The following is a 15448-nucleotide window of genomic DNA, read 5'->3' on the forward strand; positions in this document are numbered from 1 at the left end:
GGCGTGCAGCGGTTTGTAGCCCTTACTCCTTGATGCACGTTGGGAGCACAAGATAATCTTTCTGGCCAGTTCCACAGAAGAATTCACACGTTGTTGATAATGATGATTGAACACATAGAGGGAGATTTATCAACAGAGATTTGTCCAGAGGAAAAGTTGCTGAGTTGCCCATAGCAACCAATCTGATTGCTGTGAAAAATGAAAGAAGAGATCTGATTGGTTGCTATGGGCAACTCAGCAACTTTTCCTCTGGACTAGGGCTGCAGCTAACGATTATTTTAATAATCGATTAGTTGTCGATTATTTAATCGGAAAAAATACCAATAAGGGTACGTTCACACGTGTGGATTTTCACAGCGTATTTAGCTGCGGATCCGCTGGTGAAGGCCCCGCTCTATGCTGGCTTTACATGTGTCTGCTGGTAGCGGCAATAAGCCGCTACCAGCAGACACAGTGCAGCGATGTGCGCGGCTTACTCGCACATCACGGCCGCTCTCCCTGCTCTGAGCTAGGCAGAGAGCTCCCGCGATGTGCGAGTATACTGTGTCTCGCACATCGCAGTGTGTCTGCTGGTAGTGGTGTATTTCCGCTACCAGCAGGCACATGTAATGCCAGCATAGAGCGGGCCTTCACCAGCGGATTTGCAGCGTAAAATACTCTGTAAATCCGCGCGTGTGAACATACCCTAAAAAGGGGTTCAGCTGATGTTGCTCGATAAATTATGTACTATGGCCATATTAAAAATTTCTAGCATATGATGTGACCAAACAGCAGCAATTTAAGATATTTTTTTTATTTTTACATTTACGCCGGTTGCTGTACAGGATCATTATTAATGATCCCGTACAGACACAAGCGTAAATTTGATACTGCAGCATAGCTAACTGTCTGAGCTATTAAAATAAAGTGTTAATGATTCACTAATATTTTATTAGTTCAGACAGTTAGCCATGCGGCAGTATCAAATATGAAAAAAAAATATAAAAATATATATATATATATATATATATATATATATATATATATATATTTTTTTTTATTGGGGTAGCAGTAAAAAAATTTTTTATTATTTCTTTTTATTTTTTTAAAACTTTTTTTATATAGCACTTTTATACATATGGGGGTATGTGCAGACTGCAGATCATTGCACCCGACCCATGTCTGTAGTACAGACTCTGTAGTACTTCAGATCCTAGGGTGTAAATTCTCTGTACACACCCCCATGTGTATAGCAGTGTATATGTACTACATACACACCGCTAGGTGCAAGGGTGCAATACTCTGCATATACTTCTATACACGTAAGGGTATATGCAGAGCATGGTACCCTTGTGTCTGTAGTACTGACACTAGGATGCAATGCTTTGCACATACCCCCATGTGTATAGCAGTGTGTGTGTACGTACTACATACACACTGCTATACAAATGGTAGTATGTGCAGAGCATTGCATCCTAGTGTCTACTACAGACACAAGGGTGCAAGGCTCTGCATATACCTCTATGTGTATAGAAGTGTGTGCAGAACATTGCACCCTTGTGTCTGTAGATTACACTAGACTGTAATGCTCTGCAGATACACTGGAGTGTATACATATTTACACAACTAATTCCCCCCCCCCCCCCCCCCCCCCCAACCCCTCACATACAGGGCCACTGATGCACTTACAGGGAGCTGTCTTGCCAAGTGCCTGGAGGAAGCCTTGCGCGCGGAAACATAGTGGCGGGACGGAACTGTAGGGAGGCGGCGGGACAGTGTTTACTGTGTTCCACTAACACAGTGCAGGGAGTGGGAAGGGGTTCGGATGGGGAGGGATGATTGCTTACACTGTGGGACTGGGGGGGGGCAATGTGGCCAATGCTGGAGCGCTCCGTGTCCTGGGGGGGGGGGGGTGTTGGGTGCTCCTTGCAGTGTGAGCGGTTTGCGGGCCTGTGACTGCGCATCTGAGGGGGGGGGGGGGGCGCGTTTGTTTAGCGATCGCAATTGCCACCTTTTATGAAAAGTGAAGAACCGGCCCTGCACGTGTGATTGGTAAGCAGTGGATCAGCAGAGAGTGGGACAGGGACTTGATGAACAGAGGCTGCGGCGGTGCGGCCTAGCATCTGACTGCCCATTTTCTCATGACAAGTTTTGATAAATCTCCCCCAATGTCTTCTGGTCTCTGAGAAGTCATCAGCATAGACCTGCAGGTCAGCTGGAAAAGCAGAAGCCTGTAAGATTATTAGGAACTATGGTCTGTGCAGTATGGCTCCTCACATATTTAGGTCTTGTTGGTCATCAGCTTTTATAGGAGAATCGTAATGCTCAGAAGGTAATCTTGTACGCAGCTACAGTGTATTGAAGTTCAGTTGTTTTCCACTTGGCAATGTCTTAATACACTTTTGTTTCATTTTTCTCAGGGACTTCCAGTTTGGACATATGGATGGCAGCGATTACATGAATAGTCTACTCATGGAGTAAGTCTTTTCCGACCCTTCCTAAGCTTGTCATATGCGGAAGATAACAGTCTGCAGAATTTTTCATATTTCGGTGGACCATCATCTTTAAATTACATGCAAATGATTATTTGTTGTCTGTCAAAGTAGTGATCAGCTTAAAAAAATAAGTGAACAGCATGATCATCCGAATTCTGCAGATCATTTACTATTTTGTCCCACAGACAATTGATCAGCCACATTGTACTGTGTGTACAGCCAACTCTAAAGTAAACAATTACATATCAAAAACATCAAAGGCTAAGGTAATGTTCACACTATTTAGAGTCATAGAGGGAGATTTATCAAAACCTGTCCAGAGGAAGAGATGCTGAGTTGCCCATAGCAACCAATCAGATCGCTTCATTTATTTTTCAAAGGTCTTTTCAAAAATGAAAGAAGCGATCTGGTTGGTTGCTATGGGCAACTCAGCAACTCTTCCTCTGGACAGGTTTTGATAAATTTCCCCCATAGTCTCCATCAGCAGTCCTGTCAAATGAGACACTGTTGTGATCAGTCGTATGAAGGATCCGGAGAAGCATAGTGGCTCCCAGTATGAATAGAAGCCATAACATGAATACAAACATAGCCTCGCTGTAAACTGCTCTGGACTAAATATAAGAAACTGTCAAATTACATTGCAGTTCTTGACAATCTAGGGGCCTGCTTTTCTCATCAGCTGTTCAGTCAATAAGTCAATACTAAAGATGTATCAAATAACATCACAGCTCACAGTATACAGTATGGCCTGTATAACCCCTCCCCTACTTCCAGAAACCATCATTATACAGGTGAAACTCGAAAAATTAGAATATCGTGCAAAAGTCCATTGAATTTCTTTAATGCAACTTAAAACAAAAGGAAGCATGAATTGCTCCAAAATCTCCTAATAGACTGATGCGTTGTCCCTGGACTTAATGAAGCACAGTGGACCAACACCAGCAGATGACATGGCTCCCCAAATCCTAGTAGTTGGGGGGAAGGGTGGGGGGGCTTTGGGGTTTTCATGAGCTGTAAGCCAGAATCATCACAATTATGACAAATCACAAAATGAACTATCTTTGCATGTAATGAGTCTCCCTCATATATTTAGTGTCACCTTTTAAGTTGCATTACTGAATGAAATGAACTTTGGATGTTATTCAAATTTTTGGAGTTTTTCCTGTATACTTGTAGCCTATTTATAACCGTAGTCAGCATCTTTATGGCCTGAGGCTGTTTTTTGTGACACACGATCCTACTGATATCACTAGTAGCATGAAAATGACTTTTATGTTTTGTCTGTGTCCATTTGCAGTGAAGTCCAGGTGCCCACTATTGTTGTACTCAATACATCCAACCAACAGTATTTTATTCCAAATAAGAACATTGAAAATACTGAAGACCTGATTCAGTTCATTAACAGTATTTTGGATGGGACAGCAGAGGTAAGCTAGCTCACATAGTTCTCTCTCATTACTTCAAGTTCTTCTAAAAGTGAATTTCAAAAAGGATATCCCCAAACCTGTGTACTTTTAAAGGGTATATTTTGTACCATCGTATACTGAGATAAATGTACATGCAAAGCGATACAATTTGCAGTAAATTAAAATCATATAAAAATATGGTGGTATGTGTATTGGGATTGTCATTTGTGCTATCAAATGCACTGTGTAAAAATATAGTTTCTTTCACTTACCTATTAGTATACTACTGTAGTTTTTTCTTTTTTCCTTTTAAGGCTCAGGGTGGTGATGGAATTCTACAGCGCATCAAAAGAATCGCCTATGATGCAAAGTCTACTGTTGTAGTAAGTAAAATGTAAACTGTTTTTTTTTAACTTGATGTAGTTGGGGCAATTTATTTATTAGAACTGGGAAATATTAGAATTGCAATTTTCAATATGGAATGTTTAACTCATGTGTAAGAAGCCACACTGCTGGGAGAAAAAGTAAGTAACGTTGATGATAAAAGAATGGAGTGTAAACATGCTTCCGGAAGATACCCAAGTTGTGAACCCCAGATGAGACAGATTTATGGAAAGGAATAGAGCCTAGGTTCATTACTAGTAAAGCAAACAAGATGTGACAAGCCAAGGAATAAGACAGGAGTAAAATTAGAAATAAGAAGGAATAAGACATGAGTTAACTAGGAGGAAGGACCAGGAATGGCACTAAACGTATCAGGAACATGACAGAGGTCAGGATTAATAGTAATCGCAATTCAAGTGCACAAGAACAGAACTAAGACTGATGTGCCTTAAAGGGGTTATCCAGGAAAATCCTTTTTTTTTAATCTATCAACTGGCTCCAGAAAGTTAAACAGATTTGTAAATTAAAAAAGAAAAAACTATATAGGTGTGTGCAGCTCACAACTATTACGCACCGAGGTCAAACTGGGCAAGCAACTATACCTTAATTGCTAGAAAGGGAAAAACCAAAAAATACAATGTAGCCCGGACCTTCTAGGTGAGTAAATAAAAATGGATATATGTGGATCGTGCTTCAATAATAATTATCATTTATTATAAAATATAGATAAGATTTCGACACTTCTCACAGGGCCCTTGTGAGAAGAACATACATATTAAAAGGCAACCTAACAATGTATTTAGGCAATAGTAATTAAAACTATAGACCTGGCATAGAATAATAAAAGAGTAAGATCTGTACCATACAAATATATTAAAGAGTTGCTCTTCTGGGTATTTAGGGTAGATATGTCCCTTTTAGATACAGTAGCAATCAGTCTGTAATATTAGAAATTGTTACCGGTCTGTAAATGGTAACTCAGGTGATGGGTATTGCTCCCTCAATGGCTGAGTGTCCGTGGTGTGCACAGTTCTCTGTGCGGTTCTTCCAATTGTGAGCCTGGTCCAGTAGAATCTGAGTGCGGTGGCAGTCACTGTCGGCTGAGGCGCTGGCAGGCGCCGAAGATCGCAGTGGTGTCCGGGGACTGCTGGCGCTGGCGTGCACTGGAGTTGGTATTCCTCACCGCTTTGCTAGTTAGTAGACAGGACCATGTACTGGAGGGCTGGAAGTTCACCTCGTGGTGCCGGCGTCTGACGTCAGAGCCGGGATGGCTGCACCAGGATGGTTGCACCGGAATGGATCTGAACTGCTGAACCGGGTAGGTAGCAGAGTAAGAGTGCTAATGATGGTACAGTTCATAAAAGGTAACTGGCCATAAAATTTAGGCACAGTTCGAGTACTGCTATGCCAGTAGATAACGACTAGACGCGTTTCAGGGTTGTATAATATAACCCTTTCCTCAGTAGTCATTCCGGTGCAACCATCCTGGTGCAGCCATCCCGGCTCTGACGTCAGACGCCGGCAGAACTTCCAGCCCTCCAGTACATGGTCCTGTCTACCAACTAGCAAAGCGGTGAGGAATACCAACTCCAGCGCACGCCAGCACCAGCAGTCCCCGGACACCACTGCGATCTTCGGCGCCTGCCAGCGCCTCAGCCGACAGCGACTGCCACCGCGCTCAGATTCTACTGGACCAGGCTCACAATTGGAAGCACCGCACAGAGAACTGTGCGCACCACGGACACTCAGCCATTGCGGGAGCAATACCCATCGCCTGAGTTACCATTTACAGACCGGTAACAATTTCTAATATTACAGACTGTTTGCTACTGTATCTAAAAGGGACATATCTACCCTAAATACCCAGAAGAGCAACTCTTTAATATATTTGTATGGTACAGATCTTACTCTTTTATTATTCTATGCCAGGTCTATAGTTTTAATTACTATTGCCTAAATACATTGTTAGGTTGCCTTTTAATATGTATGTTCTTCTCACAAGGGCCCTGTGAGAAGTGTCGAAATCTTATCTATATTTTATAATAAATGATGATTATTATTGAAGCACGATCCACGTATATCCATTTTTATTTACTCACCTAGAAGGTCCGGGCTACATTGTATTTTTTAGATTTGTAAATTACTTCTATTAAAACATCTTAATCCATTCAGTACTTATGAGCTGCTGAAGTTGAGTTGTTCTTTTCTGTCTAAGTGCTCTCTGATGACACGTGTCTCGGGAACTGTCCAGAATAGAAGCAAATCCCCATAGCAAACCCCTTCTACTCTGTGCAGTTCCCAAGACAAGCAGTGATGTCAGCAGAGAGCACTGTTGCCAGACAGAAAAGAACAACTCAACTTCAGCTGGCTGATAAATATTGGAAGGATTAAGATTTTTTTTTTATATAATTAATTTACAAATCTGTTTAACTATCTGGAGCCAGTTGATATATATATATATATATATATATATATATATATATATATATATATATATATAAAAAAAGTTTTTTCCTGGAATACCCCTTTAATACCAGGCAACACAAGGAAGGACCATTTCGCAATAAGTAGCCAACCTGTTCTGACATCAGCCTAGGCAGTGGTTGTCTTTGCAAGCTAGCACTGCAATACAGTGAAAGCTAGAGGCTGCATGCCGCAGTGGTAGACAAAGAACAGGTGGCAAAAGCTGCAGCTAAATATTTAGGTATGCATTTCTGTAGAGCTGTTAAGATCTGCTTGTCTGAAAAATCCATTGCAGAGTTGCAGGAGTATACACAATGGCATAAGATATTAAATATTTAGATGCAAGGTTATATTTTTATGTTAAAAAGGCACTCCACCAGACATATAACTAAGCAATTGCATTTTGCATTACCTCATTCCTACTTGCCTCTGAGATCTCTTTAACCCCTTAACGACGCCAGACTTAAATGTACGTCCTGGTGAGCTGGTACTTAATGCACCAGGACGTACATTTATGTCCTATGCATAAACGCAAGCATCGGAGCGATGCTCAGGTCATGCGCGGCAGGTCCCGGCTGCTGATAGCAGCCAGGGACCCGCCGGTAATGATGGACATCCGCGATCGCGCAAATGTCCGACATTAACCCCTCAGATGCCGTGATCAATACAGATCACGGCATCTGCAGCATCGTGGTCACTAAAATGGATGATCGGATCGCCCGCAGTGCTGCCGCGGCGATCCGATCATCCAGACCGGCAGACGGAGGTCCCCTCACCTGCCTCCGCTGCCTTCCACGGGTCTTCTGCTCTGGTCTGCGATCGAGCAGACCAGAGCAGAAGATGACAGAGAACACTGATCAGTGCTATGTCCTATGCATCCCCTATGGGGATTATTAAAGTGTAAAAATAAAAGTAGAAAAGTAAAAAGAAAATGTGAAAAAAAACCTCCCCCAATAAAAATGTAAATTGTCCCATTTTTCCTATTTCACCCCCAAAAAGTGTAAAAAAAAAATATATATTTTATATACATATTTGGTATCGCCGCATGCGTAAATATCTGAACTATTAAAATAAAATGTTAATGAAACCGTACAGTGAATGACGTGAACGTAAAGAAACAAGTCCAAAATAGCTGCTTTTTTATAACCTTTTATTACCCAAAATATGTATTAAAAAATGTATTAAAAGTTTTATATAAGCAAATATGGTCTCAATAAAAAGTACAGATCACAGCGCAAAAAATGAGCCCTCATAGCGCCGTTTATGCGGAAAAATGAAAAAGTTATAGGTCTTCAGAATAGGGGGATTTTAAACATACTAATTTGGTTAAAAAGTTAGCATTTTTTTTTAAGCGCAACAGTAATAGAAAAGTATATTATCATGGGTATCATTTTAAAGGACAACTGTAGTGGAACACTTTTATATATTCCCGTGCCCAGGCCTCAAAAAGAAACAAAATAAACTCATACATACCTTCATACGAGCCCCCGTTGGTCCGGCACAGGCCTCACGGTCCGGCAGTGCTGACCTCATTCCACTTCCTGGGGACGCCGCAGAGCCGTCGGCTTATCACCCGCCGCAGCGATGGCCCGGCCTGTGATAGGCTGAGCCCACTGTCATGTAAGGAGCTCTTGCCGGCTGTGCAGCATCCCCGTTCCAAGGAAGTGGAATGAAGTCAGCACTACCGGAACAACGGGGGCTCGTAGAAAGGTATGTATACGTTTATTTTGTTTATTTTTGAGGCCCGGGAATATATAAAAGTGTTCCACTACAGTTGTCCTTTAATCGTATAGACCCAAAGAATAAAGAACACATGTCATTTTTACCGTAAATTGTACGGCGTGAAAACGAAACCTTCCAAAATTTGCAAAATTGCGGTTTTCTTTTTCATTTCCTCACACAAACAGTATTTTTTTGGTTGTGCCATACATTTTATGGTAAAGTGAGTGATGGCATTACAACAGACAACTGGTCGGGCAAAAAACAAGCCCTCATACTAGTCTGTAGATGAAAATATAAAAGAGTTATGATTTTTTGAAGGCGAGGAGGAAAAAACGAAAAAGTAAAAATAAAATTGTCTGAGTCCTTAAGGCCCAAATGGGCTGAGTCCTTAAGGGGTTAAAGGGGTTATCCAGAAATAGAAAAATAGAGCAAATTTTTTTTTTTCTAAAACAGATCCACATCTGTCCCCAGTTTGGGTGGGGTATTACAACTTGGCTCCATTCACTTCAATGGAACTGAGCTGCAGAACCACACCCAACCTGGAGACAGATGGGGAGTGGTTTTAAAGAAATTAGCTCTGTTTTTCTTTTCTTGGATAACCCCTTTAATTCTACTGGTGGCAGCCATCTTGGGACCTTGGGCTTCTTCATCAATGTATGGACTCCTGAGGCGCTCTCCCCACTTCAGAAAGGCCTATGACATGGTATAGGTATTTGGAAGCTTTAGTCAGCAAGGAGGGGTGTGTGATCTGGGGAATCATTGGGGCCGATGGTAACTCCTAGCTCCTAAAGAAACCACTGTAAATCACATGGTCACCTTGACACTGTGTCATAGAGAATAGGCACACCGTTTCATATAGAAAGAAAGAAGCATTTAAAAAGGTTAACTACAGATCTATATTACTGGACATAATACAAGTCTTAAACATTTTTACCAGAGTGCTTCTTCACTGTTATGGTATGAGTATGAACTGCTTTCACTTCTTTGACTACTTATTGAAAAATATTACAGATTTGTAAAATGTTCTTGTACCCTCTAAAAACGTTTCCTGTTTCCATTGGAAATCATTGCGTATACATTATTTACACAAAAAATGAAAAGTAACTGGACAGATTTATTTGCCATGTCTGATTCTATCTGTTACTGCCATAAACTAAAACTGTTGTCATATTTGATATTTACTCTAATTTTAAAATATTGCTTGTGAAGCTGTTATGACCACTCTCTTGTTTAACACATCTGTAATCCTTTTCTGTTTCTCCAGTCTGTATTTAAGAGTTCACCCCTGCTTGGATGCTTCCTCTTCGGTCTACCACTGGGTGTCATCAGCATTATGTGTTATGGAATCTGCACAGCTGACTCAGATGATGGCTCGGAGGAAATGACCAGAAAAGATGTCATTGATCCAAATGCGTCGGATGAGGGCAGCGACGAAGAACAAGATGAGGACAAGACTAGAGAGAACTCTTCAGAGGTGACGGATGAAGACCAAGAAGAAAAAGATATTATCGAAAAGAAGAAAGATTAACTTTTATGAAAATTGGATTAACTAGGATTCCAAAAGAAACTTATTTATTAAATTCAACCACTGACACAGCTTTATTAAAAAAAAATATATAGAAAATAAAAAAGACGTGACTGCTTCACTGATTTTCGGCATGCAACTACATTTTTAAGGCATCAAGACCATTTCTCATACATTCTGGAATTTAATAAAAAAAAGGCTTTGAAAATAGAAGACAAAAAAGGAGCTTTTGTTTTATTATGGCCTTGTCCTTAAAATTGTTAATTCCTTTTAAATTCTGCTCAAAATCTAGAATGTTTATTCATGCATCCAGGAGTCTGGATAAGGATTGATTCACTTTGTTTTACTTTTATGCTACTGAGATTAAGCAGTATACATTTTTTTTTATGTGAAAATGTGAAGTTATGTATTTAGTTTAAAACGTTGAAGCAGTAATAAATATTACATATTTAATATGTATCTCTGTTACAACTTTGTAGTTCGCCTCAGGCGTGTTGAATTGGTGACTTAAAAACCACATAGCCTACTCTAGGTTTTCTTTTAATATAGTAAATTACTTGAAAATATTAAATCTACCGTTTCTACTGTATATGTTAATTTCATTTAGCTATAGCTTATCTGCATTATATCAATACCTACCCAACCTTCAGGGTAAGGTAAGGTAATGATGGCATTCATCACAAGCTATAATGGCATCTGTTTAACAGATTTGTCATGATGAATTTCACAATGTATTTGGTAAACAGGTTAAATATTACTCTATGGAGGACTGATGTCACGGTTTGGCTTCTTTCACAGTCTCCATTTAACATATACGGCATGAACGGAAGCCAAAAACACAGTGTGAACCCAACCTAAGAAGCAAGAATGTTTCTCACTTTTTTACAGGTGCTTATTTTATAGGATCTGATGACCTCTAATATGATTTTACTTTCAATTCTGAATTTTCTTTGTGCAAATGACCATTCATTTGCTATTGTAACTTCAAATACTGTAACCTTAAATGCCTATTGTTAAAATGTTGTTCATCAGGATACAGGCCAATTGATATATTCCTCACCTTCCACCAACCTATAGTCCCCATGTTCAGGTCTTTATGTTCTGTTATGTTTAAAAGCTCCATCTCTCACTAAAGCATTATCTATATTGAAACAGATATTGGACACGGAGGAGGGGTGAGGAGTAGGAAGCTGCAGGAGGATCTCCTTTTCAGTGTCGGTGTGCTGTAAATGTACAGGTTACATGGCCAGGTTTGTTTTCTAAATATATATCCATTATATATGGACACCTGATGGCCGAAGCATGCCAAAGGGGTGGATAGGGCATACGGCTTATTTCCCCAGAGTGCCCCTCTGAGGAGAACTCTGCTTGCAGACTCGCGGAATCAGCTCCATCTTGAATCTGAGCTTATTTTGCACTGAATTTTACCTCTGATTTAGGCATTGGGATTCAGCTGTGGAAGTTAGAAGTTTTCCCCAATCCACAAAATATGAGATAACTGAATTGTTGGGGGGGGGGGGGGGGGCACAATCTCATAATTGAGAAGCACCATTCCATTCATTCTCTATGGGAGCCCCTAGTGATAGCCAAGCACTGTACTTGGACTGTCTCTGGCAGCTCCCATAGAGAATGAATGTAGTGATGGTGCACACCCTTTTGAACACTGTTCTATTCTGACAGAAGATTCGAGGTCCCCATTGTCCAGTGTCCCAGGATTCAGATTCCCTGCGATCAGACAGTAAGTTATCACATCTTGCAGATAAGAGGTCATATTTAATAGCGGAGTAACCCATTTAATGCTCCCTTCATATTGCAGAAGATAATTTACTTTTCTCAAACAGATTTTAAACAGATTTAAATCCCTTCTAGCTGTGGCATAATATATATGTCGTAAACTTGCTAAATGTTTTATATGAAGAAAAGTATTACATCGTGTTTTATATCTGTGGATTGATCGGTGACATACTTGACTCTTTTCATTCTTTTTGTGTTTATTCTAAACCTTGTTATTTTAGAATCTTCGTTAGGTTCTTTTAAAAAAGAAACAAAAAAAATCACTGTAGCTTTAAATATGCAAATAAAACGTGTAGATCTCTATTTCATGATTATTGTCCATATTTTGACAGACTCTAGGGGCAGTATTACCTTTTCCCTAGCTTAGAAGAAAGCTGCTTTGATCAAGAGGCTAGTATTTCTTTATTTTCTGGTTTCGTTTTTTTTTTTTTTTTTTTTTATCATATGAATGTGCAAATTTTTTTAGAGAAAATTGTAGTATGTAGAATTACTTATGTTTATTATTTTGTTACTTTATTTTGTCATTTTTGATGTGATCAAAGTGAATGTGTTTAAAAGAAAGAAGACTACCCATAATAAATTATAAAAAGAGCCATAATAACCTTCTTCATTTTTATTTCCACACCACTAAAATATCTGAGTGAATGCCAAATAAGACGAGTTGATATTATAGTTAGCTTCACATGCTTTCTTCAGTTTCCTGTTTTTCTATTGTAAAAGCAGCAAGCTTCATGTGTTCCCAGCAAGCCCTATTTCTGATAGCTTTAATCGTGACTCTGCAGAGTCTGTATACAGAGTCTCATGGGACAAGTCAGAGTAAGCTTCTCGGATTCCATAGTGATTGCCATAGTAACTAAATATACACTGAGTTGTTTTTAAGTTTGTTTGATCTGCTGTTTTATTCTGATCTTTAACCATTTAATTTAGGAAGCAAAGGAAAATGTCCTCGCCAACTCTTTGCCAAATGTTGCACTTTATTAATTGAAACCTTGGTATTTATTAATAAATACCTGTGTCCATACTTACTGTGTACCGAGGTTTCAATTAATAAAGTGCAATGTTTTGCAAGGGGTTGGCGCTGGACATTTTCCTTTGCTTGCTTATACTACATTGGTGGAGTCTGCAACAGTCCGTGCGCAAGGAAACAATGGGGTGAGCTGGAACTTTGTATATCTTTTACATTTAATTTAGGATACAAAATCCAAGTTTTTCTATAATATGTTCTTTTTTACATTTCTGTAACAAAATTAACAAAATTCTGTTAAAAAAATCTATTCTGATGTTATCACCTTCACGCCTTGTATTGCACATCCACTATACTTAGTAATCTGAAGAACATTTGGGAATATATTTACACCAGTCACTAAAAGCAACAAGTTAACGGCAAATTGTGAAGCCAAATTCAGGTGTATAAAATGTGGGTTAATTGGCTCTCTAAACATTACTTCTTGGCATATACTGATCAGCCATAACATTACAACCACTGACAGATAAACATTCTTTATTTCATGACAATATCAGCTGTGAAGGGGTGAGATATATTAGATGGCAAATGAACAGTCCGTTCTTGAACTAGAGCTTGCATAACCTCCAACTGGTCACTGACCCTAATTTACCACCATGGGCTCATAACCATCTGATTTGTTCCTTGGAACAATGGAAGGAGGTGGTCTCGGCTGATGAATTATATTTACTTTTACATTATGTGGATGGATGGCATATGTTCTGCTTGCATGGGTAAGAAATTACACTATTGGAGCAAAGCAAGCCAGCGAAAGTAGTGTGATGCTAGCCATTGTTCTGCGTGAAAACTTTAGTTCCTGACATTCACATCAAATTTACAAACGCCATATACAAATGTTGCGCCTGTCAACTTTTACTTAATCATAACTCAACAGTAAGGATGAATTGGATTGGTTAGCACTATAATAATAAATAAAGATCTGCTGCTAGTGTCATGGTGTCAGATACCACATGTCTCCTTCAGCGTCCATACCTTGATAACTCAAACTGTTCTGGCTCCATAGGAGGGACCTATACAGTACCACACAGTTGGTTTTAATATTATGGCTGATCAATGTATGTCCTATTAAGGGTGTGAGGGGGTAGCATAATCTTATGCCAATTGTATTTTTACATTTAATCTATAAGGCTACTGTGAATAAGCTAAATAATTTGCTTCCTTCCCTAAGCCACCAACCTTTAATAAAGTATATTTGATTAATTGTGAGCATGTGTAGTGCTGTTATCGTTTCTTTTTTTTTGATGGGGTTTAAAAAACCATTAAAGGGTACCTCTCATCAAATAAACTTTTGATATATTTTAGATTAATGAATGTTGAATAACTTTCCAATAGCATGTTAATGAAAAATATGCTTCTTTCTAATGTATTTTTCCCGATCAGTCCTGTCAGCAAGCATTTCTGACTCATGCTGGAGTCCTAAACACTCAGAGCTGCCAGCCTGCTTTGTTCACAGCCAAACAGGCTGTGAACAAAGCAGGCTGGCAGCTCTAAGTGTTCTCCTTTGTGAACAAAGCAGACTGGCAGCTCGTAGTGTTTAGGACTCCAGCATGAGTCTGAAATGCTTGCTGCCAGGACTGGTAGGGAGACCCCTAGTGGTAATTTCTTCAGTGGAAGTGGAAAATTAAATAGAAAGAAGCATATTTTTTAATAGCATGCAATTGTAAAGTTATTCTGCATACATTAATCTATAATATATCAAAAGTTTTTTTGATGAGAGGTACCCTTTAAAGGGGTTATTCAGTGGAATTTAATATTTTCGTATTGTTTCCCAGCCGGCCTAACTCCTCTCCTGGATTTGGCTCTTGATGTGAAATCCATGCAGTTTTTACCTTAAAAACCATCTCATCTCAAGGGGTTATCCACCAAAAGGGGACTTTAGTACTTACCTGCCAGACGGTAATGGAAACATTTAGGAAGGATTGTGCTTGTCTTGGGGCTAAATGGCTGTGTTGTGTTGTACTAAAAGTCCCAAGATCCCGTGTTTGTAAGTGTGAGTTAACTTTTCTCCCTCCCTCCCTTTGCAGCACACATGAGCTATAATTACCTACAGCCCTGTGGAGAATGATCTTGAAATAGACAGGCATTCAACATCTTAGTAATCCAATCCGTTCCACTTTGAAGCATCCAATGAAATCAGTGGGAAAATCCACATCAAAATGTCATTAATGGCATCCCACACATTTAAGAGGGTATAGGCTTATTTTTTAAAATGCCTTTAAAACCTCATTGTATTTAGGGATTTTTTTTCTCTTCGGAGTTGTCACAGGGTCGTCTTGTTGAAAGGTGAACCTTGAACCCAGTATGAGGTTCAGAACGCTCTAGATCAGGTTTTTATTAAGAATATCTATAGTTTGCTCCATTCAGTTTTCCTCAACCCTGATCTGTCTCCCTGTTCCAGCCAATGAAAAACACCTACAATAGGATGGTGCCACCACCATCCTTCACTGTATGGATGGTATTGGGCAGGTGATTAGCTGTGCCTGTTTTCCTCCGGACATGATACTTAGAATTAAGACCAAAAGATTCTGTCTTGGTTTAACAAGACCATGGAATATTGTTTCTCCCAGTCTCAAGTTTTTTAGGTGCTTTTTTTATGCAAACTCCAGATGGGATTTCATGGTTCTTTTACCGAGAAGAGGCTTCTTGCTGGCCATTC

At 39.6% G+C, this 15448-nt stretch overlaps 1 protein-coding gene across 3 annotated transcripts in view; it reads left to right on the forward strand.

Annotated features, from left to right (window-relative positions):
- Positions 1 to 13991, forward strand: part of TMX3 (thioredoxin related transmembrane protein 3) — a 72437-nt gene extending 58446 nt beyond the window's left edge. For 2 of the 3 annotated variants that reach the window (XM_056521480.1, XM_056521478.1), the window contains 4 exons: positions 2400 to 2456; positions 3772 to 3901; positions 4195 to 4263; positions 9714 to 13991. In XM_056521480.1, the coding sequence (XP_056377455.1) occupies positions 2400 to 2456; positions 3772 to 3901; positions 4195 to 4263; positions 9714 to 9977 (520 nt within the window). In that variant the 3' untranslated portion in view covers positions 9978 to 13991. The remainder of the gene's footprint in view (positions 1 to 2399; positions 2457 to 3771; positions 3902 to 4194; positions 4264 to 9713) is intronic. The other variant, XM_056521477.1, reaches the window with a different exon arrangement.
- The last annotated feature ends 1457 nt before the right edge of the window (positions 13992 to 15448 follow it).

Source organism: Hyla sarda, chromosome 5 (assembly GCF_029499605.1).
Source record: "Hyla sarda isolate aHylSar1 chromosome 5, aHylSar1.hap1, whole genome shotgun sequence".
Taxonomy (NCBI): Eukaryota; Metazoa; Chordata; class Amphibia; order Anura; family Hylidae; genus Hyla; species Hyla sarda.